Source organism: Filicampus tigris, chromosome 2 (genome assembly GCF_054856515.1).
Source record: "Filicampus tigris isolate MCC_2025a chromosome 2, RoL_Ftig_1.0, whole genome shotgun sequence".
Classification (NCBI taxonomy): domain Eukaryota; kingdom Metazoa; phylum Chordata; class Actinopteri; order Syngnathiformes; family Syngnathidae; genus Filicampus; species Filicampus tigris.
This window is the reverse complement of record NC_141218.1, coordinates 16,371,817-16,396,462: the sequence shown is the minus strand read 5'-3', so window position 1 is coordinate 16,396,462 and position 24,646 is coordinate 16,371,817. Positions and strand designations below refer to the sequence as shown.

At 39.5% G+C, this 24,646-nt stretch overlaps 1 protein-coding gene and 1 long non-coding RNA gene across 12 annotated transcripts in view; one reads left to right on the top strand and one right to left on the bottom strand.

Moving 5' to 3' along the window:
* The window catches only part of LOC147151595 (uncharacterized), a 195,197-nt gene that overhangs the window by 65,603 nt on the left and 104,948 nt on the right, over positions 1-24,646 (top strand). For 5 of the 8 annotated variants that reach the window (XR_015090356.1, XR_015090351.1, XR_015090360.1 and 2 more), the window contains one exon: positions 9,439-9,585. The exons of 2 other annotated variants lie outside the window; for them this stretch is intronic. This is a non-coding gene — a long non-coding RNA (uncharacterized LOC147151595). Of the gene's footprint in view, positions 1-9,438; positions 9,586-18,633; positions 18,926-24,646 lie in introns of those variants that run through there. One more of the 8 variants, XR_015090352.1, reaches the window with a different exon arrangement.
* LOC147151596 (glutamate receptor 3-like) overlaps positions 1-24,646 on the bottom strand; it is a 105,908-nt gene that overhangs the window by 2,027 nt on the left and 79,235 nt on the right. The window contains exons 9-16 of one of the 4 annotated variants that reach the window (XR_015090315.1): positions 24,041-24,145; positions 21,570-21,776; positions 18,648-19,021; positions 17,725-17,923; positions 8,818-9,065; positions 7,959-8,073; positions 3,138-3,252; positions 1,853-2,000 (exon numbers count right to left, since the gene is read on the bottom strand). Coding sequence is in view for 3 of the 4 variants with exons in the window: in XM_086057341.1 (XP_085913467.1) it covers positions 1,755-2,000; positions 7,959-8,073; positions 8,818-9,065; positions 17,725-17,923; positions 18,648-19,021; positions 21,570-21,776; positions 24,041-24,145 (1,494 nt within the window). In the remaining variant the exon portion in view is untranslated. Of the gene's footprint in view, positions 1-1,752; positions 2,001-3,056; positions 3,253-7,958; positions 8,074-8,817; positions 9,066-17,724; positions 17,924-18,647; positions 19,022-21,569; positions 21,777-24,040; positions 24,146-24,646 lie in introns of those variants that run through there. The other 3 variants (XM_086057341.1, XM_086057349.1, XM_086057363.1) reach the window with 3 other exon arrangements.

The window sequence follows — 24,646 nt, the reverse complement described above, 5'->3', positions numbered from 1 at the left end:
AATCACAGTAAAAGCTCAAGTAGTCTCTTGACGGTTCACTGTGAGCGATCTGTGTGAGGAGGTGGCTTAAAAATATTTGCAGGGCTCTGGTGCGTATCTGTCTATGACTGGACAAAACGTGTAAACAACCCATTTAAAATTAAAACTAACAATTGAAACTGTGTATTTAACAGTGTTTCCCTCAGTTTGTGCAGTGGGAGGCTTGTTCTATGTCTAGTGGTTTCATGGGAGGATGGGACTATGCTATCACAAAAGTCTCGATGGGAGCTGTTTATTGTGAGTACTGCTCCAGTCAGTATGTCTAATTAATAATGAACATGTCACCCTACTGACAAGCTCACGCATGATAACTAGCCACATATAGAAACCCTGAAGATCATATGTTAGAATTGTGTTTGCTCCATCTGTACCCCATATGCACTGGTGTTAATGTGCTTGTAAATATGCAACTACAGAATGCAATTTCCATAGACACTGTGTGTGAATGCTGAAAAGCTGGGGCTGGACTTAAATACTGTGGAATTAATTGAAATGTAGAATGTGAGACTTTAAGTTGGAATGGTTTGAGATGACTCTGTGAAGTAATTCCTGATTTGGTAATTTTATTGTAAATATTTGAGGAATATGATAAATAATTGCTATCTATCTATCTATCTATCTATCTATCTATCTATCTATCTATCTATCTATCTATCTATCTATCTATCTATCTATCTATCTATCTATCTATCTATCTATCTATCTATCTATCTACCTATCTACCCATCTACCCATCTACCTACCTATCTATCTACCTACCTATCTATCTATCTATCCACCTACCCACCCAAATTCCCACCCACCCATCCATCCATCCATCCTGTATTTATACACACACACACCCCCACACGCACGCGCACACACACCCACACACCCCGACACACACACACGCACACACACACACACACACACACACACACACATCCGTTTATAATTTCCTATGTACCAGTGGCTAAAAAGCTGAGCGTGGAGAAACAGATTAATACTTTTTCCATTACATGGGTCAACAGCAAGTTTTAATCAGAAATGGCTTTATGTGTCCAGAAACATATTTTTGACGCTGATGTAAAACAATGTCTTTACTTTTTTTCGAGCACATCAGGTTTTTGCGATACTTTCACTTTTTGTTTTTTAAGTTTGGCCTATAAAAGCTTGAGCAATACAGATTTTACCATGTGTTGTAATTTATAGCTATGACCAGTGCTTCCTAATCACTGGGCCATGGTCCAGTACCGGCCAGGATGCTAATTGTCTCGGTCGCGTAATGCTAATTTTAAACCCACAAGTGAGCAAAATGAGAAGGTTTTTTTTTTTGCAATGGAGGATAGCAGTGTATCCTCCCGACTGTGAATTTTTTTTTTTTTTTAATCCAAACAAAAATCGGCCATCTGCCAGTGAACTAGTATGGATTTTGTGTGACCTTCCAATGGGCAAGGTTAGAATTTAGAATTGGTACAACTGTAAATTATTAAGCCTTCAATGTTGCCAGAAGCACTATAGCCACAAGTCTGAATCTTACAAGGAATAAACAATAGCTATGGTTTTTATATCTAAGTGAGCTTTTATGTTTGAATTCTTCCGACATGACATCTGAAACAACTGAAGCAACAGAGAACCGCATGCATTTGAATAATTTAGTCGAACAGATACAACAGGAAGCTAAATGATGTAACACTCTCAGCATGTCGTGGACGGTAAAGAGAGGTGACATACCTCTAAATCTTAACACTCTCTGTTCCATATACATTGTAGCCTTCTCTGTATGTGGCAAAGTTCTGGGTGTTGGTTGGGGGAGTTGGCTTAAAATTGTGAGCACTCTTGGCCAATTTCAGCCGTTTGGTTTCTTGCCGTGACTTATAACAGAACTCTATCAGGGCCACCATCATGGCCAGCCCCAGCCCTCCAACCAGAATATAGAAGACTCCAGCCACATTGCTTAGGCTGAGAGCGCTTGTCTTGTCCTGCAGGAAAGTCAAGAACACAGTTAAGCATTTCGAAATGGTGCGAGCGCAACAGAAAAAAATTCAGCCTGACCACTAGATCTGCCCTGGTAACAACTGTTAATGGATTATTAATACTAACAGCTACAAACAACAACCCTAGAAAATCTGTTTGCCTTTGCGGTTCAGTCTAACTGATTTTCCTCAAAGTTAAGAACTTCTGACATCCACTTAAATAGAAAGAAGCTGACTATTGAAGTTTTATCTTTTTAGTCTCGAGCTGCTCTTGACCATGTTAGGAAGCTGGTCAGTTGCTTAGGTCGACAGCTCTAACCATCCCTGTCTTAGCGACATGTACGTATAACTCTTATGGCAACATTGTCATACAGTACAGTCAGAAAAGATGATCAAATCAAACCATTTTGCTGCTGCTTACCTACCGAACTTATTCATTAAAAATTTGTTCATTTAAGTTTTACTATTTGCAGTTTAACCCCTTGAGCGGAGACGGATCAGGCAGCTTTGTAACGATCTCTAAACAGAATCTCAGAGGGTTAAAAATTGAGTATATTACATTCCCTGACTTCTTGCAGCATGCCAACTGAGCCTCAGTTCAAGCGCTAGCGCAAGTTGCATTTGTCATCAAAGTTATGAAATATTAAGAGGCTTTGCCCATTCATCACACCACAGGAGGCCAACAAATCTAATAGACGCAGCTCTTTTGCAAAGTAGTAATAACGCAAATCAATCAAATTTTCATTAACAGTTTGGTAAATAGAAACAGCAGCATAATGGTCAAAGTGTCATGAAGTGAGAATGGGCATAAGTAGCATTTGTCAACAACTGCTGTGATTCAATTGAAATTGTAAGGCACTCTATCGTCATTTCCCCATTGGATTATCATTACAGATTCTTAAAACAGGTTCACAATTCATATGATGTAAAAAATGTTCTATGGCAAAAGAAGCAGAATTTGGGGAATGAGTGCCTTGTAAAGCCACAAACCGTATTACAGTTAGTGGCAGGTCCAAAGAAGTAAATTATGTGCAGCAGATTAACACAATGTGAACTATTAATGTTGAGAGAGGTTTGTCTTGCATATGAACAGTACGTCAAAATGCAATTTGGAATCAGTACAAAAGACCTGCAGCGACTGACCTTACTTCCAGAGTCCTTGGTTCCACATTCACCCTTATCGTACCACCATTTGTTTTTCAGCTTGTCTAAGATGCCTTGTTCACTGAGTTTCAATACTGCAAGGTTTACAGGAGTTCTTCACGTGGGAAATAACATAAATAACATTATATTATGTTATTTTATGTTATTCAACTTGTTTACTACTTACATATTTTACAAAGCGATAAAGCAGGGTTCCTGGCCACGGCAACATGACAGAGAGCAGGCATTCTACCTATCACCTTTATAAACCCTTACCTACAGAGCCAGGACCTACCCATATCGCTTTGAGTAATCGGCAGACGCTGTTACCTTGGCGACGAGCAGGTACTTAATGTACGATCTGCCCGTCTCTACTTGGGATGATTTGGGGGGCGTTTAAGAGTCTCTGAACAGCATTCAACAAGATCAGTTCAAAAGGAGCTTTGTCTTAACAAACACCATAATGGCTGCATCGTTTGCTTTTAGCGGACACTGTGCACAGTATCAGTTGAATTCTGCGATTTGAAATGCTTTTGCCATACAAATTGTCAGTGTCAAAACCTATTGAAGCAACTATGCCTAAACTGTATGCTTAACCTTGTAAGTATAAGAAATAAATCTCCTTATCGAAGATTATCTATTGAATCCGTGTCAATCCTAACAATCTGTCATACCCAAATTGCATGTCATACTTTTGGATCCATTTATGAATGTCTGTCAAGTGTCAATGGAAGAGTAAACTGAATTTCCTCCTGGAGACCGATACAGTGTATTCATGATGATTTTGAATATAATGCTAGCGAATTACTGAACTAAATCCACTTATATGTCATGTGCCTGTAAATTCACAAATCTATCATTTGCCACACCTGTCCATTTCAACACTCAACACACGTGCTACACACACAGTATCTGACCTTCCATGAGATCTCACAAGATTTCTGAAACTCTTACAAGACTTCAGCTTAGTCAGCATCAAAAGGATTGACCCCTAAGAGTTTTTTTTTTCTTTTGCCACAACAGGGTTACAAAGTGACAAACTATTATGAAGACCACAAAACTGGAAAGGGATATGCATTGCGGAAAGGCAGTATATGTCTCTGACCTTTCTGCTCAATTTCACTAATAATAAAAAAAGAGCAAACGTATACCTTTAGTGAACTGTGTGTTATACTTAAAGTGCAAGTCAACCCAAACATATTTTTTTCAAGAATATTTTCTATGCAAGCCCACTAGTTAAAATAAGACATTCTGGTAAATATTGCGTTTGTGGAATAAGAGTTAATCCACCTGTTTTTATCCATCTCTGGGAGTGGACATTTTGTCACTTCTGTCAACTGTAATTGACATCACAACTGCTCAGGGCTCAGATAACGACCAATCACGGCTGACTTTTTTTCTGAAGCTGAGCCGTGATTGGTCAATACCTGAGCACTGAGCAGTTATGATGTCATTTTCAGTCGACAGAGGTGACAAAATTGCCGCCCCCTGAGATCTAAAAAGGGAGGCTAAAAAGTGGTGGATTTTGCTGCTTAACTCATATTCCACAAACGCAACATTAATCAGAATGCCGTGTTTTCACTAGTGGGCCTGCTGGGAACATAGTCGTGAAAAAAAATGTGTTTGGGTTGATTGATTTCACCTTTAAAGAAAGTCAACGCCTGCCTCACTGGTGCATGTCCCCATAGCACATAGTCAACTTTCCTCTTAAATGCTCAACAATATTGTCAAAAATAATAGCAAAAACAGAGTGTAAGTGAGGTGACTCCCGCATAACGTACGTTATCACTTATAGTACAGTTAACAATCGTAAATTGTTCCTTAAATCAATACAAAACATCTGAATCAAATTAATATCTGCAGTGCATTGTGTCGTCAACATGAAATTTGTATTAATACATACACCTATGGTTCATATGTGGTTCCACTCTATCAACCCGGTGAAACATGAAAAGCAAATTGAAAGGAAGAAAAAATGTTGCATCGATAAATGAATGACATAACTACTCCCTGCAGGAACAATGTCCCCCAGGGGATCTAGGCAATGCATAATGCACAGAGAGACGATTATACCACTGTATGCCTCAGAGAAACAGTTTGTGATGACCCCAGCATCGTTTTGGCTTGTGGAGACATTGATTAACACTGCAATTACCCTCTAACATGCTCTACGTCTGAAACTCAATCTCGGCTGCATTGTGTTGTGCTGAAGGGCAAGAAACAAGCGTGTGTATAAAAATGTGTGAGTGTTTGTGAGAGGGAGAGGGGGGACGTCTGTTGAAACCGCAAGCTGTAAGCATGATGCAAGCAATGCACCGTGTGGAAGTGAGTGCTCCAGGCCACACTTAATCGGGCCTCTCTGATGACTCCTGAAGGAGCTAAACAAACACAGAGTACATACCTGAGTATTACAAAAAAATAAAAATCTGTGAAGGCATGATGGCTCCTTACATGCTCTCAGTGCCCAAGAAAATTAAATAAATAAACGACTTAATGATCTTAGCGACATCGCAGCATTAGCATTGCAAATAGTGCAAAAATGTGACTCAAGAGGGAACCTTAGGAGGAGAATACTTAATCTATGCTTAGGCTTTGACTTATGGTGCTGCTTGGGGACCCATTATGCACATTCCCGGCCCTACTGAAGCTGCTCTGCATGACTCACTATGCAAAAACCTCAATTTATCTTATAGTGACCTTTTCCACATCTTTTGTTTGAGTTGCATTATCTGAAAGAAACAACCTCTTAACACAAAGTTATTTAGTGAAGTCATAACTGGCACATTACCTGTGCAAACAATATCAATGGGAAAGTCAGTAATAGATTTATAATAGACACAACAATTCTTCGCAGTACAGTAAGGTAAATCATTAAATTAGCTTCCATAATAAACTGCAAAATATAATGTGGTGTTTTTTTTGCCATAATAGTCCAAACTCGGTTCACAAATGACCCTGGTCATAAACAAATCGGTTTAGGAACAAGATTTTCCCAAAAATTTGCCTCCATTCACGCATTATGCTTCACATTGCAAAAAGTGACAGCATCCACATGCAAGACTCACTTGTGGTTTGTCTCGCAGAGTACACAGTACAAGTATAATTCCCTCCATTTATCATATACCCATCCATCCATGATCTATACCGCTTATCCACACAAGGGTCGCGGGGCGTGCTGGAGCCTATCCCAACTGTCTTCGGGCAGTAGGCGGGGGACACCCTGAATTGGTTGCCAGCCAATCACAGGGCACACAAAGACAAACATCCGCACTCACAATCACACCTAGGGGCAATTTAGAGAGTCCAATCAACTTACCATGCATGTTTTTTTTTAATGTGGGAGGAAACTGGAGTACCCGGAGAAAACATACATATATATATATATATATATATATATATATATATATATATATATATATATATATATATATATATATATATATATATACATATATATATATATATATATATATATATATATATACATATATATACATATATATATATTAGGGGTGTTCATCTGTTTATCAAGTTTGAAGTTTTAACCACCCACAATGTATAGTGAGACATCAATAAATCAGGAATGTGTGTGGTCTCCATGACAATAAATCTCAATTGACTTTCCATTGACACAGTTTCTGTGGTCGAAGCTGGCACCCGGTAAAAAGCACAGCCACTGTCTTCAAGACAGATTGACTCCTGCTTAACTACTAATTGTGGTCAAGGCCAATTCATGACAAATAATGTTAACGGTGTAATAATACAGCTCTGTGGTTCAAAGAGGTTTTCAGGTTGCGTACAATCTAACCAATTACTTGACCTATAACATCCCATTTGAGGTGACAGCATCATTTGTCTTTACATTGACCTGCAACGTAAAGACTATAATGCAGCTGTCCCATATGTAATGCAGTGAAAATAGCACGATACAATAGCACATCATCTGAGTAATGTTTTACTTGGTTGCCATGGTTGAGCGGGGCTTAATACTTGCACCATTAGTTTCCATAATGGGAAAATCATTCATCATTTAGCCACAGAAGAAGAGGGGAGGGTGTGATCAAAAGGGTCAATGTTGGGTTATTAATGAGCTCAATAGTGGAATCGGACCGAAGGTGTTTTATCAGATGATCCATTAAAAACAAATCACAAGCCTTGAAATGTTAATTAGAATTCTCACGTTGCAATGTGCAATGCTTAGTCCCCTCAAGACGCCGCTGTTCCCCTTGCTTTGCTGATGGCCTCCATGAAACCATTTTGCCACTGGGAATAATTGATCCCATTGGCTTCAGAACACATGGATACAGGGCCTTGATGTGTACAGAGCAGCTGTGGGTTCAGTTGAAGAAGAGCCATCGTTCCCAAGATTTGAAAACATATGCTAGAAATGTTTACAACTTCCAGGAAAAAGATTTAAGAATTGAATTACATAGGTTGATCATAAATAAAAATCAGATTACTAATTGTATTTCCAGAATGCTAGATGGACCTAATGTCCCGGATGAGATGAGCTGCCATGCAGATCTGTAAGCATGACTAAAGACCGCCAAACTTTCACAAATGCAGGGCATCTTATTCACGTCATAATTTGATTCATATTCACTTGTTGTCACTAATCTCCTGTTTGCTAAGCAGGGCTCCTTTGTTTGAGCTGAAGTGTTAAACCGTCTGGTCAGACCATCCGTCAATTTGGTGATGTGCCGAAGGGCAGCAGCAGGTTGTTCGTGGCGGACATTTGGTTCGGTTCTGGTTGGGTTGCTATAACAGCCTTGCCGATTACTCTGCACTGTAGTACCCGATTGTGGTGACATCGAGGCTGACCTTGGAGTCACCTCCCCCGCTGCCGCACTCTCCCTTGTCGTACCACCATTTGTTTTTCAATTTGTCCAAGAGGCCTTGCTCATTCAGTTTTAAAACTGCCAGGTTAACAGCATTTCTTGAAACGATAAAACATAACTTGTAAGAAAATGCACAGGTCCGTGAGAAATCTAATGCAAAGTAATGGGTGTACCAAGCATTATGATAGGTCAGGGTAGAGAGGCTACCTCTGTAGCAGGGGCTTACGCAAAGAATCTGTTAATCAGAATGTTCTGGGAAAGGACAAATTGCAGTCTAAGAATTTCAGGAATACGGAGAGATAAGAGAGGCTCACTTAAGGTAAAGACAGTGTTAAATCTTGGAAAGGTGGCAAGAGGGGTTACGTAGTTTAGAACTGAAGTGTGCGGGATGGGGACACTTGTCATTGAGAAGAGAAGTAACAACAACAAACATCATGCAATTAACATTTGTCACAAGTGACAGCACAGCTTTTAAAAGGCTAAATTGAAAAACCATTGAACCGTTAAATTAAAAGTGACAACACAACAGTCAGGTAGGACGGAAGGAGAGATGGAGGGGTGAGAGGAGCAACAGGAAGACAGAGAGACATGAAATGATTCTTCGCTTTAACACTATCATACAGATTTGACTACAATAACAACCCTAGCACATTTGGAAAATTCTTCAAAAGACAATGATGGCATTAAACCTTTGTATCCAAGTGCATTGAAAAGCATACTACCGTTACCTCTGTGTCCATAAAAAAACAAGGACAGGATGAGAAGAGAATGACAACAGGGGACATCAGGGTAGGTGGAATACTATAACAACATGGAGGATATTGTTATATTATTCCACCCACCTTAATGCTGAGCCTTTGGGCGTCGCCACTCCGTAGCCTTTGGAGTCGAGGTTGCCGCCCACTTTCATGGTGTCGCAGGGCTTCCGCTGCTCTATGTACTCGTTCATGGTGGACTCGAGGAGAAAGGCGAACTTGCCCTTTGACTTTCGTACCCGGGCCACGCCATCGGGTGTTGTCTTAACAAATACCGAGGGTTCGGCTGATTTCATGTATGACCACATCTTCTCATATACGGCTATTTTCGAACGCTGTGCGGAAAAGAACACAAGAGAAGAACGAGGCTCAGAAACACAAAAATAATGAATGTGCTATAATGGATTTTGTGGGCATTTTGAGCTTCATGATCACTCGATTGACAATGGCATTACGAAGTATTCAAAGACACCCTTTAAAAACACTGTGATATCTTGAAATACTTCCGAAAAATATGGTGGTGGATTTTAGCCAGATCACGAAGCACAAGAATTTACAAAATCCATTCACCCTGATTAAAGACCTTCATGGCTTGTTGCTATTTTAGTTTACCTGACTGTTGACCACAGTTGTACGTGCAACATTACTGGTCATGCAAGGAGGTTACAGACATTTAGAGTTTTCTGACTATATGAATTGAATTTGTAGATCTCTGTAACATCCCAACTGTGAAAGGAGAAATGCAAGCGTAGGAGAAGGCTGGTTACTCATTCACCAGGCAGTCCTTCACAGACTTACTCAGAGGAGCATATTCCGAGAGCCTTGGGTCAGGATTAGCCAGCCGGCAAAATCTGGGTGAGTCGAGCACTATCTATAATAAGCATCAATTAAATTATTCAATGGTGCTGGATTTATTTTGGCATTTCGCACTTTGAACAGATGTTGGTACTTGGCTGGTCTTGAACAAGTTTCTTGAATGGGAATACCTTGTTGTGTCTACTACTCCCTATATCCAGTTGAAAAATATATGTACAGTACTTTCAAGATATACATAATTGATGATTAAATCATTTTTAAGAATTTAAAGAAACAATGCACCCTAATGCTTTAAGGGTGGAGTGTAGAGAAGTTGTTGAGGAAAGGACATCCGTCTGGAATACTGTGAAATGATTAGTACACAGACATATATTCACATATATACTCACAAAATACTCCACGTTTCAAAATCAGAAAGCCCAAAAAACCCATGAATTTTACAGAAAATCTAGACACATTTATCCTGTCTGTTCAAAAGCTCCAGTGTCACTCTATTAATCAATCAATAAAAAAAAATGTTACCAACTTTAAGAGCTTTAATCTGCAGATAACAGGGCAAGTCAACGGATGAGCAAAATCAATAGTTTGCATCCTCTGGGGACTATGCACACCAGTAGTTGAAAAAAAAAGTTTATATCAGAGGTCAATGCTGCTATGATCAGAACTGCTTACATGACAAAAAAAAAAAAAATGTAATGATTATATCGCTACCACTGTAGATTTTTCATCTTCAAAACTATTTCAAATTTCAAATTAGATGAAACTAGAATGTGCCACACTGATGATGTTTTACTTTTCCTGACCTTTTAAGTATTGATTGGTGATAAAAATGGAAAATGTGCTTCTGTCGGAAAAGTGGCATTCATAAGGCATTTTGATTAATGTATGCACTACATAACATGTTTCAAGTTACCAAACGTTATGTATAACATCACATGTTATTAGAATGGCTTTGAAAGTTGAAACCACTGCAACTGAAGAAAATGATTTAGAACCACAGCAAATCTGGGGCTTGGAAAGCAGAGAACATGGTTCAAGTACTGTTGGACACAAAAAAACGTAAAAACCACAAGGCCCTTGAGCAAGGCATCGTCCACAAACCCAGATCTCAAGAGGTGCAGCACTGGTTATACACTCCTTTCACTCTGACATTTCATGCAAGGAGACTGACTGTAGACAAATGTTAGACAGCACCCTGGATTGGCTGGCCGTCAGTCGCAAGACATAAACATTCACACTCATATCTGCAATCACTGAATAGCTAGCTGCACAGAACTCAGCAATGTGCATCGGGGGTTTATTCAAAAACATGGCATGGTAAACTGCTTTGCATTTGTCTCGAAAGAGAGTCAGTTGAAGTTGTACGCCACCTCTCGCTCAAAGTCAACTGGGGTAGGCTCCAGGTCACCTGTGCCCCGATGAGGAAAAGGCAAGCTGTATTGAAAATGAATATACGGATTATTTCTCACTTAATGGCTGGGCATGCTGTTTTACATGTCCCCAAGCAATTAAAACAAACTGAATTGAAAAAACAAAAGTCAAGGCAAAATAAAAAGTAACTATAATGAAAATCCCTTAAGTATTATAACGCTGATTCATACTTACAATCACCTGTGGTTTCCTAAGGAAGGTGTAGTCCATTGGGTGGATTATGGACAATATAAAAGTTATTGCAGCAGGAATGTCTCTTCAAAAATTGGAGATACTGATTATGACAAATTATTTCTAGACTAATTAGTTGTGAGAAACCAACCAACCAAACAAACAAACAAAAAGAAACAGAAAAAGTGGTGTTAGATATTTGCAAGGTTACAGGTGGCCCCTCTTACAGGTTTCTCCTATAGCTTTGTCATGCAGTTTAATTAGCTCTTTTAGTGTTCTTTGCTCCCTACTGATCCAATATTCAAAAATTTAGCCTTATGTACTAGATGCATACTCTGGTGAATGGCGAGGAATCCCCCCCCCCCCCCAAAAAAAAAACAAAAAAACAAGCAATCATGATAATCGTTATTCTGACCTCTGTTAAAAAGTCAGTAGCCCAGCATGGAAATAATTGATTCTGTAAATCTCAGGTCATAAAGTTGAATAGAATATAAACAAGAATGATTTAGGATGCATACTGAGCTTTGTCACCAAGTGCCATCCAGACCAGACTCATCAGTGTCCCCAAAAGCCTCCTTAATAGCAACATATTCGTCTCTAATGCATCTCCATTAATAAACAAATGCATTAACCTTGACCTGAGGAGAGTGCTTTACTGTCTCAATGTAATATACAATTTGTTTGTCGGCATTTGTCATGGAGCATCAGGCCACGGGTGAGGATGAGATGAGACAGCAGCATAACACAAATTAAAAAAGCCAGCATGATGAATGTCCCCCCCGCAAAGATGAAAATACTTCAAGTCGGGACATTGGCTAGTGTGGTTTAATGCAAATTTGATGGATGGGAGGAGGTCTTGGAGTTGGATGGGATGTTTTTGCTGACAATCCGGTCAGATGCGCCTACAATTTACATGTGTCAAATAGCATGGAAAGGACACTAGTTTAGAGGACGATTTCCCCAAAGACTGCAGGCTCATCTGCTCGGCCGCAGAAAAGCTCCAACGCCTCCTCAAATGAAGAGAAAAGAATGGATCTGGGCATTGATTACTGACGACAGAGTGTGCTGTCTCAGTGCTTTATGAAGTCAATTCATCAATATCAGAGCAGGGAAGCGGCGCGACCAAAATCTAAATAGGCTGATTGCACGGCAACTAAAGTCTCAACAGGGTTTTTCAAAGGGGAAATCAAACAGAATGAAGAGTAGTAGGAGAATAGCCAGGGATGTTTGATTATGGATTTGTAACTCCATGTTACTGCCATACCTTCATATACTCATGCTTTAACATTTAAACATTTTAAAATGTATATTCCATAATCGATGAAACATACTGCGTAATTCAACATTCAGCAAAGCAACTGAGACTGCAAAGAAATGCATGCTGGCATGTCCTCCAACTGTAATATACGCTTCAAAACTACATTGTACTTCTAGTCATAAACTTGGTCTAGCAAAGGATTTTGACAAGGAAGTCACAGAGACATATTCTTTAGAATTATTATTTTTACAAGTGTAGCAAGTTATCCAAGTTTGTTTTGATTTTATGAGTGCCGCAACCAAAAAATAAGTTTTGACCCAAAGCAGATGCGAGCCGAGTATGTCTTCACAATTGTTTCCTTATTCATCCTATTCATGAATGCATTATTTTGCCAACTTGGGGACACGAGTAACAAGCCGCAAACAGGATTCAGTTTAAGGATGATGTGGTAAACTAATTGCTGCCAAAAATGCCTCTCTCTGAGCAGTGGGAGTAATTTTGGAATAAACAGTGATTCATGAAGGTATTGCAGCACAATAGGAAAGGGGAAAACTTTCTCGATTAAAACACAATAGTGTCTACATTTATCTTCACTCACCAGACACGTACAAACAATAAAGTGCTAAGTCTTAACCAACAAAGACAGAATTCATATTTGCCGAAGGTAGTTCACGTTACATATGCGCCTCCTAATTATGAGAAAGTGTGGAAGAAGTCAACCAGTTTAAAAAGTAAAACATGGGGTGAGATACGTGGAGGTCTTGTGCAAAATGCCGACAAAAACACACATGATGGTGATTCAAACAATGAAAGGTTTGTATTCTTTAAATTTCCCCTGAAGGCTTTGGGCACATTCAGACTTGTTCAACCTTGGGGGCGTTCGACTTTAATTAGGCTAATGAGCGTAGATTATTTCTTAGACACTAAAACATACTGTAGCTGAGGTTCGTTTTCTCAACAAAGAGAACTTCCTAATCTCTGGTTTGAACTCCCTCTCTGTACTTATATCACGTATATTTTTAATATTTTGCCAGCCCGGGCTGTCGTAGGAGCCTGAATATAAAAGTTATATCAGAGCAACCGTGAAAAAACTAACTGCCCTGTGTATTCTAAGTATCAGTTTCATCAGTATTGGTTCCAAGTTTTATGCGCCATGACTGGATTGCAGGCTATTTGTTTATTTATTTATTATTATTATTTATATATTATCATTCATTCTGGCTTCAACCTAATACCCTCTATGTCTAGCATGTCTAGCAAAATACGTTCACCCTTCACAATCTTCCCCTCAAAATGTCTACTCTTTCATTGCATTGCAGTCATAACACCACTTTCATTCAGTATTCTCCATGGACTACCTTTGTCCGAAGGAATACAAGTTGAGGCTCTGAGGAGTGTACTTGTGTCCCGAGCTCCAACTGACACATCTTTGAAGTTTGTCCCTGAGGACAAAGCTTTGCCAGAGGCTACGCCTATCTCACAGTCGTCTATCATTACTTTTGATAGCTCCCTCTTATATGCAAACAGGCTGTAATCTTTATAGAAGCTCCATCAGTCAATACTCTCTTGAAACACAACGTGACAAGGGCTCGGGGAGTTGTGTTACTAAGCGCCAACGTGACTGCAGAGCAGCCTCCGGATTCCTGGCATAAATTGTCTTCTCTTCATGCAACTCTGGTCAGAAGCCGGTCCGCTCCGCTTAGAAAATCTACTCATTAAACTTTGTGTTGGACCATGCAGAAGCCCTAATGTCTGCGTCACAATAGCTGAGACGTGAAATTGATTTTTATGCGTTGCGAAAATGCATTGCTGACTGCACACAAGCTGTTGTTCCATCTTCATCACACCTGCACATCAGTAAGATGCATGGCTTTTGCCGTTGGGACTTTATTGTAAAATTCTTTGGGGCCAAGCAAGGCTTATTCACATCAGTCATTATCCTCTTTTCATAGTCACACTGTTAAATGAGGTACATGAAGGGTCTTTGATGGGCTTTTCCTATTTTTTCCACATAATTAAGCAATGGCTTCAATATATCAATGAAGCCACTAGTACGCTCCATCTTCTATTTGCTAAACTAACTAAGTAAACCAAGCTTTGTGATAGACTCAGCAAAGCTGAAGTTACATTACATGGTTCAGATGACTCAAGTCTGACGTCTTGCTCCAATGTGAACTACTGTCATTTGGATATGGTTCATATGAGACTAAACAGGAATAAATACACAAATGGAATTGCGTACCACCAATCTGAATCTGACCTTTTCCAAACCTGGTTCAAAATCATAAATGAATTAGATATCTGCCAATTCGACTTCAGCATAAAGAGACGGAATGCATACACAGTCAATATAAAAAGTCTACACGTCCCTGTTCAAATGCCACGTTTTTATAGTATCAACAAAAAAAAGGAGAGCCAGACAAATCATTTCAATATTTTTTCCACCATTAATGTGACCTATATCCCGAAGAGCTTAACTAAAAAAAATATATTTTGGAAAGGGGAACTAAAAAGCCTTGGAAATGTACTAAGGCTGGGAAAAAGTATTGTATTGCAAAGTATCAGGATACTTTTTATGCCGATACAAGTTTCGATCCGTTGATGAAGTATTGTGATACTTTCAATACCTTATGTTATGTTTTGCACGTACATACTTTTGGAACATTTGAGGTCCTTGAAGTTGATCTTTGTGAATGGAGTTTTTATTTATTGCACTCCTGTGTATCAGGAACAGTTACTGCAACAGCTTATGCCCTTTTCAATCGTGACACTTGAATAAATGTCAAATGGCACTTTTTAAAACTTTGGAAACACATGCCTCAGTTTTTTCAATATATATTTTTACGTATGTGATTGCCACCCAAGTATCGGGATCCGTATTGGATTGGGACAAAAGTGGATCGTCCCAGCCTTAAAATGACGTAATATCTTTGAACAACTGAGCCTGCGGACCATGGCTTGTGACTACAACAACGACAGGAAAAGCCTACTATAAAAGCTGCACTTTGGAGGGGTTGGCGGGGCACTTTAAATGGTGGCACGGGTATCAACTCCCATTTAACATGAGTTTAAATTTGATTGGCGATTTCTGAACACAGCCACATCACCAGTTGTAAGTGTGCGTACCCTTGCGCAACCACATTATCTCTGTTTATTTTATTTATTATTTTATCTTCCCCTCTCGAAAATTTTATTTTCTCAAATGAGTCATATTATTATTATTTTTTAATTATTTATTTTGGTCTTGTTTTTATATATCACAAAAACTTGCATTTAAACAGCAGTGTGTAGTCTTTCTTTAGCCACTGTGTACCCTGTTAATGTGGGCCTGACATCTACACAGTGATGTCTTTCTAACCAAACCACCAATGGTGAATCAAAACTGCTCACACAGAACACATAGCTATAGCACACCGTCTATGTAGAAAAACAATGAGGAGAAGGATCCAAACCTGTTGGGGTAATCCTTAGAAGCAAATACTGTAGTTGGTACAGAATTTAGACTCTTGAGGCTATTCAGTCAACTGGCGGGAAGACTAGTTATTCTTGTCGATTTTATTTACGCTAGTTGAAGGATTTGGGGGGATCGACTCTATCCCCTTGTGAATATAAACACGAGCTCCCTTATTCTTGTTGTTTCTGCATCTTATATACAGTATGTGTGTGCCACCTCAACTTGTCAAAAAATGTTTCTGGATAAGACAGGTGAAATCATCAAATATTCAAGCACAGGATCTCATAGACTTGGTATAATATGATAAGTTTGAGAGAAATTTCCAGCTGGCTGATGCCGTATGGATCTCATTAATGCAGAGTGTATTTTTTTCCATGTCAAGCCTCTACAGCTTTAATTAAAAGTCACTCAGAATAGCAGTTCACATATGTCATTTTCTGTTTGAACGCCGGGTTGTAAGTAGGACACCATTCCACAGAAGCTGGGAAAACCGTCAACTTGGCGACCACTTCTCAGATATTCCAAGAGCCTGCTGTGTCACCATTGTCAGGTTGGGAACCTAATCTATAATTGGCATCCGTCATCTTGTAGATATAAAAATACACCATATATAGGTACAGCATCTAGGATGAAAGGAGCAGTCATTGGGAAGTGTTCTTTTGAGAGATGCCACATTCACATTCTGTGCATGTTTTGCCAAGCATGTCTTTGTAGGAAACATCCTTTTCCAAATGTCCTTTTAGAGTTTTACACAAAGGTAAGTTGTCCTTTGTGAGGAAAATGAATATTTTCTTTTGAGAAGTCAGAAGGCTGTTTCATTATTACCTCTTCCTTTCATTTCTCCTAATTCAAAAAATTGCAGAATTGATGTTGCTCTCAACAGCAAAACATAAATGAATGTAACTTCAAAAAAGAACTGTTCCAAGAGCCATTGCCTGGTGATTACATACTGTCAACCTCAGCCAATTGCTCCCCTTATTAATGATTGCAATTCCCCTTATTAAGCGATAATAAACCTTACAAACACAACGCGGCACTATTTATTCACAGCAAGACAGACTATGTAGAGTACGAACAAAGATAATTTGTGTAAACAAGTTTATTTTATTTACCAAATAACGTTGTCGTCTGCTACCAGTGACCGAGACGATCCGGATTAGAGCCAAAATGGGCAAGATGAGATTGGTCTAACAAAAGAACGATTTAAAAAAAAAAAAAAAATCACATACCAAAATTGTTATACGGCGCACACAATTTGAAATGATCAAAAAACGTATAAAATACGGGAAAAACGTATAAGTTGCCAAGTATGTGATTATTTGCTCCGCTTTTAGAGGCTAATGTCGATTCAGATGTTTGTTCATTTACAACTTAATTGCCCTTCTGGTCCATTTAGCCGATGGACATATTGCCCATCCAATCTGAAGTCTTCTTCAGACAGCTTAGATTGACCTACAGAACTCTTCTTCATCATGTCCAATTTGCCAGCCATGGCTAGCTAACTAATTATATTTCATGAGCTGACCCGTCTGAGTTTGAGTCTGATGTGGGCGCTTGATTAGCCTCCTGCTTTTATCACCTCAGAGTCTTCGATGTTGTTATCACACTTTCTGCTGACGGCCCCGGTACCTCAAGGTTGCACACTGCAGTACTCCCGTATAAATTTCACATTCGTGTCAAAAGAGTTCGAGAACCACTTCTCTGTCAACGTGCTTAATGTGCAGGTCAAGATTTCTGCACTTACAAAAGCTGAAAGAGGACTTCATAAATGGCATTCCACACACAAGAGTTTTTATGATTTAACAAGCTTGATGTGTGACATAATGATGTGGTTTGTGTGAGAGGTAGCAAAGTAAGTACTCACCCTAAAAAACTCTTTTGTGGAACCTGAGTCCAGAGTGCCATATGCTATCTCTGTCTGCTTTGCCAGATCCTCAGCGCTCTCTATAGGAGAGACCATCCTTTCCACTGTCAAGAAGGCAGCCAGGTTGGCTGTGTAGGATGAGATAATGATGAGGGTGAAGAACCACCACACACCACCGACTATACGGCCTGAGAGAGACCTGACAGCAGGTTGTCCATGACATGGAAAACAGAAAGACATTATTTAACAACAGATGAGGACTATCCAGCATTACTGTTGTGTGCCTTTAATGTATACGGCACTTCCTTGAATGTCAATATACATGGCATATCTGCTGTAACAATACTTCTTTGAAACAGTCAAGGTTAAAATTTCTCTCATGGCCTGAAAAAGGTTATACCATCCTCAAACATCTCTTAATGAATTAATTTATTATGGATTAGGTTATGTTTCTTAATGCAACTCGAATCTTAATTCTATATTATAGATAGATATGTTGAAAAACTTTGCTTGTGGCCCTTTTCTGCCCCATCCTGACTCTGTTCCAGTCAGTGCACAGAACAAGGAATGATGAAGATATGTTTGCATGGATTTAGGTATGAAAAATATAGTGTAGACACTATCAAACGCCACATCTGATGACATTGTGAGCCACATTTTGTTTTCAGGACGAATTGAATCAAATTCCCAGAGGAAGGTCTTTCCAGAAATAGTTGGGAGGCCACTTCTGTCTATGCTTTTATTCTATTTTGTTTTTTTTTTGTCTGTGGGTTGGTCAATACTCTTCAGGTGATTTGAATTTAGCTTAAATTAACCGCCAACTAAGGAAAAGGACAAGTAACGAAGATGCCTGGCATCTTCATACATTTCATCATTACTAACCCTAACCCCCTTCAATTTTAAATTTAGCTCAAATGACCCACCTTGGGGAGATGTCACAGCCCTGCTGCATGAAGGCGCCCAAAGAAAACCAGAGAGAATTGAAGATTCCAAAGTCATTGGGAGGATCAGGTGGCATCTGAGGGTCTTTGGTCTCATCCTGTTCCTCAAGGTTCCATTCGTAAGGACTGAACCGACTGACCAGGAACAGAACCACGCTCACCCCAATATAGGCAAACACTATACACATCCAGATCTCATAGGCCAGTGGGTCCAGGAAGGAGAAAACGCCAGGCTTGGACTTTTGAGGCTTCTTTATCATAATGGAGATGCCCAAACTCATAAATGGCTTGGAAAAGTCTATCACTTCCTCTCGAACCAGAGTAATGGTGAGAGGTGCAACAGCTATATCTGCTCTCTGGAAACAGGAACATGCACAGTGATCATTAGTTATGACCTGCATGAAATGTCATGTGCGTACATGTGAATTGCTGCATCTGAAAACTTGTAAGTAAAGGAGAGAGGTATCACACATTGTACATTATTTATCAAATAGAAAACAGAAGAACAGACATCTTAAGGCAGGCTGAAAAACACACACAGATAAATAATACTTTTCCACGGTCATTGAATTTGCAAGTCAAAAAAAAAGTCAAAGTCAAGTTCATTTAGTAAAAAGAATACAAAAACTGAACTGTAAGAACAACTTAGAAAAAAAAACGATAACACCAGACGGATGTTTGATTTCACCGAATGCTTCCCCAATCTGGAAGTGTTACAGTTTCTCAGGGTGTGTGTCCAATGTTACTGGACAGATTTCTGTTTTATTGTTATATTTTTATTATATTATCAAGGGTTTTGTTCCTTGAATCTCATTAACCCATTTTGCTTAATCAATAGTCATGTTAATGAAATCATTGTGAATGTTTAGTTTCCCTAAGTTCCAATTACAAGAGCGCAAGAGTTCACTAGCCATATGGCAGGTATCGTGAACTTAACTGTTTTAGTCTAGTGACACTGACATCGTGCTAACTTGACATTGTAAGAGTTCACCACTCACACTCTAGCTAATGTTTCCCATGTCCTTTGGCAAATTTGATCAGTGGTACAACCATCTTATCATTTGGGCATGCCCCCTGTAGCTAATGCTAAATGCTAAGATGTATGACAAGGCATAGCTAAGTGCAGCTCAATATTGGAAAACCAACACAAATAGCTAACAAAAATGGCTTATATAATGACCTAAATATGGTAATTTAGGATAGAAATTTGAGGATAGAAGTTATTAATACTGGAATATATCAGCATATAAGCAATTAATTGAAATGCTAGTTCGTGCTAATGATAATTTTAACAGCAACAGCTTTAGTTGCTTGCATCCAGTTACAAATAAATGTGGTGATCACAAAAGCTGGGCATTTTACAAAAAATTTGCGTCCCGTTTATGGCCTAAAACCGGGGGTACCCTTCCGCCGTCTGCCTATCCTCCTTTTTGTCCAGCTGGAAAAAACAGTAATCGCCTATAGGCCGGTCCGCCTTTGCTTTTAAACGGACGCCCGTTAGCGTTTCCGACTACCAATTTTGACAAACTACGATGAGCGCAAAATAGGCGTCCATTATAGGCTGATAGATAGTCCGTCACATAGGCGGAATGGACAGTTCTGGTAATTATTATGACATCATCTCAATGCTGCAAAAAGATTTAAGAAAATAATGTAACATTTCAAAATAAAATAGCTTTCCTTTTATTACACTCTACTTTTCATCTAAAAACATGTCTTTACAGTCTGTTTAGTTCTAATACTGGACAGAACTGATATTTGGTTTGGAAATTGACAAAACATTATCTTGTAGCAGACTGAAAATGTTTACAAGGTCAACTGCGTAGGAGCACAAATAGACCCAATAAATACCATTGTTTTCATTCCCCTCTCAACACACCTTTGTGAAGGGCTATAACCATTTAATCCTTGTGCAGGCGTAAGTAGCACTCAATCAATGGCCGGGGAAACAAAGCAATAGCAGCCTCAGGCCTAACCTTTAAACGACAACTGAAATCTAATTAATTTAACGGTCAAAAGGTCAAAATGTACACAGCTATTAGTCCCGGCCCACCTGCTGTAAAATTATGGGCTGGTAAAGACTTGACGGTGTTGTGAAAGATCCATTTTTCTCTCTCTATCCACAAGAGTTGGAGTTTTCCCATTTGAGAGATAATTTGGAGACCGTAGCATATCAAACCATGCAATCTAGCAGGCTGATGGTTGGGAAATTGAACAGATGAGGAAGCAAAACCCTTATGCATTTTCTGTCCGGCTCCAATTCAACTTTTACAATGACTCGCAGAGAAGCGTTGAAGGTACTGTTGGAGTTGCAAGAGCCTGAGTTCTGTCAGACTTGAAACATGGCGTGACCCTTTGCTAATGTGCGCGCCTCAACGTTTATAGAGTACAACACATATGGATCTTGTTGTCTCTAAGCGCGAGCCACCATTTAACTGTTGATTTTGTCAGCTGTGAATTTACAATGTGGCATATTCATCATACACATCAAACACTGAACACAATTACACAGTCACTTCAAAGGGACACAATCCATCTCTCATTGAAGTGATTACACAGTGTTTGCCATATGGACTTATTGTTTTCATGTACTTACCTTGCTTTCGCCTGCAAGAAAGGGAGATTTGTAGGCTAAGCAAAACTGAATAATTGCAGTGAACAGCACTGAGAAATGATTTCATTTTCTCCGTCTCAAGATGATCACCAACCCTCGCATGCTTGAGGCTGCGCTGGACAAATTCCCTCAAGGCTGAGTACCGCGTACGGCTTTAAGACTTTGTAGTGGGCAATAGCCGATGAGTTGTTGGTGATAAGCTTAAGACAGAAAAATGAGATCTCCTCTCATGTTGAAGTTCCTTGCAAACTGTCATGTAATCAGTGAAAAACAAGGCTCCCAGTACTCACCCCATAGACCAGTTCACCCACCATCCCGTTCCATGCCTTGGTCTCGGGGTCTCGGGCTCCATACTTCCCATCCATTACTATAGACAGTTTGTACTTAATTCCAACATGTTTGGCAATCTCAGATGCTAAATCGACGCAGTAGCCTTCATATCTGTCATTCCCCTCCAGATGCATATAATTTTTCTTGTACATCACATAAGGCGCTTCCTGTTGGTTCAAACACACACTGGTTTACTCACCGCTTGGCACACATTCAGTTAAATACACAGCATTATACAAGCATGCCCTCATTTGAACCCGTGCACTCACACTCAGATTTAACATACTACATACTAGACTAGTTGTTATATCCACTTCCATGCAGTCATGCAGAAAGAGATGATGCATTGCAAATGCACATATATGCTCTGATAACAGCAGCGTGATGGCATAGACACGCAGCTGATATCAAGACGCGGAAGCGAGCAGACACCGAGCCCAATGCTCCCAACCCAATTTGAGCCCGAGGGTGGAACACTGTGGAATCTTGAGGAGTGAAGGAAGGGAGAACATACTCTACTTAAACTGTTTCCACCAACTGATACTGCATTTTATTGTGCCAAAAGATCCTGAAATGTCTGACCTGAACCATCCTACTTTTCGGTAACACTATGTTGGTATGACGGTTGTAGGGATATGCTTGTATGGAGATGTACAGTACACTGCTATCTGGGTATTGGTTGACAGATACTTTCTTCTGTGTACCATGGAATAAACAGGAAGACAACTGTATGTTTCTTGTTTGTGATGCCCGAACAATGTAGTGTGTTGTGGTAGGAAGTTGTGCTATGGTGTTGCGATGACATTATGCTATTAACATACTGTCGCGGATGCAGCTTACACCATGTTTGTGTATCAGTTGAAACGTAAGCCTGATAAGGGTTCACAGATATGAAATGTATCACAGTAGACCAAACTGAGCGGTATCACTTGGAGGAAAACTTTAGGGTGCGTTTACACAACATCAGAAATGTTTTTTTGTTTTTATACTTTTGGTTCTTGCACAGGGTGTCAAAAAAGATCTCTTGTTCAAGCAACCTTGCAAAAACTAATGCATGCCACTGCAAATCTGGCAATGTCTGTGTTTGTAAAGAAATAATTTCTGGTCTTGGCCGTCACTGTCTTTTGAAAGTCTTTTGTCAGCATTTGCGTGGGTTTAACAAACAGCCAAAACTGCACTACCTTTTACTGTTTTGTGCTAAAACCAGTGTTGTGTAAATGGCCCTTACTGTGAACAGAGGGGGAGTACAGAGAGGCGTAAAGGGCTGGGGAGTCATTGGATAGGCAAGGTCAGCAGAGTGGTGGGTGAGGATGGGGATGGGAATGGGGATGGGTTTCACAAGTAAATGCTAGTGACAGGAGAGAGATCAGAGTGTCCAATCTTATTTCAACATATTCAAGCTCATTGCACTAGTGCGCACTTAAGGGGCTGTTCCATTCCAAGAAATAAAAAAAATAAATAAATACAGAAGTAAACAAAAGTCAAACAAAATAAGATGTAGCTTTCCAGAAAAAAAAAATGCAAAACCACTCCTTGTATGAAGGAATTAGAGCAGGAGCGTGCTAGGTTTTCATCTCCTTTTCAAAATGCCGGTGCAGCTTATCTTTTCTCTTCCCGAGCACATCATCATTAACAAACAATAGGGCTGCTCAGGAGAGCGGGCATCGTCATTACAGCCGCACGCAATTAGAGTGCAAGTGGGAAAGCAATGGTTTGTTTGTTCAGTGCTGAACACATCCCCTCAACTCAGAATCCATCAAGCCTTTCCCTCAGTTAACACATCTTATCTTCCGACTGCATTTCTCAATTTGAGATTTCCTCCTACTGAGTGGTGTGCTTCTTTCCAAATATGTGCTTTTAATTTCCATCCATTTTTCTCCAAATGTTTTGTATTGTAGCAATTTGTCACTATATAATTATCGTACAATTACCAAATGGAAGTTCAACACAGAACAAATGGAAGGAGCAATAGAAGGAAAATAACAATAACAAGGAAAAACACCACAACTTCCTACTATTTAGCTTTTCCCAGCTTGGAAAAAAACATGGCAGTATCATCCTTCAAGTCATTCCTTCGGCCAGTCGATCCCAAGTGTCATTGAACATTTACTTGATGAGGACAGACAGGTCTACTTACGTATGTGACTGATGGAGTCAACCATTATTATTGATACCATTATTGTGATGTCACTGCTACGACAGGCCACTGAAGTATGCAAAATCAAAATGCTTTGACACCCACACGGATACAGTTGAAACACTCCCCCGTCACGGGCCGACTGTTTCAACATGTAGTGAGTGGATGGAAAGCAACACAAAAAAGATGTGGTTCTACCCGCCCAGGACAGAATGTATCACTCATTGGCAATCAACACCATGACCTTGAGTGGCAGAATACGTAAAACATTTCAAAACAATTTGGAAAGTGTACCATAATAGTAGTGACCACAATCGTTCGGTTTTCCACTGAGGAGTCGTTGGTGACCTGCGGGTCCATTATATTTACAAAGCGTGTGAACTCGTTCCAGTACCCGATCTGTGAAGAGAGAATTTTGATTAGTGCTGTTGTAGTTACAAATAAGTAGATGGACCTGGCAATTATCCCAACCTGAAAATGAAAGAAGATTACAATATTAGTACTACAGTACAATAAGATTTGTATACGATGGGACTACCATTATCAACTTTACCATGTGTATATATATTAGAGGTTTAGATGTAACAAAATGGGTAAAAAGCCAAGGGGTGAGTCCTTATTATCACATTTATAGATTTGACCTAACCATTATTGATGTAAATGTGAGACCAGTGGCAATGTGGAGAAACCTAGTATGTGGGGAGATTTTGGCAGTGATGAAAAATGTCAATCTGGAGTGCCACTACAGCTTGAAACACACAAAATGAGTTTGGGTGCAAACAATAACTTAAAATGAAGATACTACAAAAGTAAGTGAAAACAATCATGTGTGATCCAGCATTTGCATTTGACTGCGTCTTGTTAAAAAGCAACTTAAATGCCCTAGAAAAGAGCTTTTTT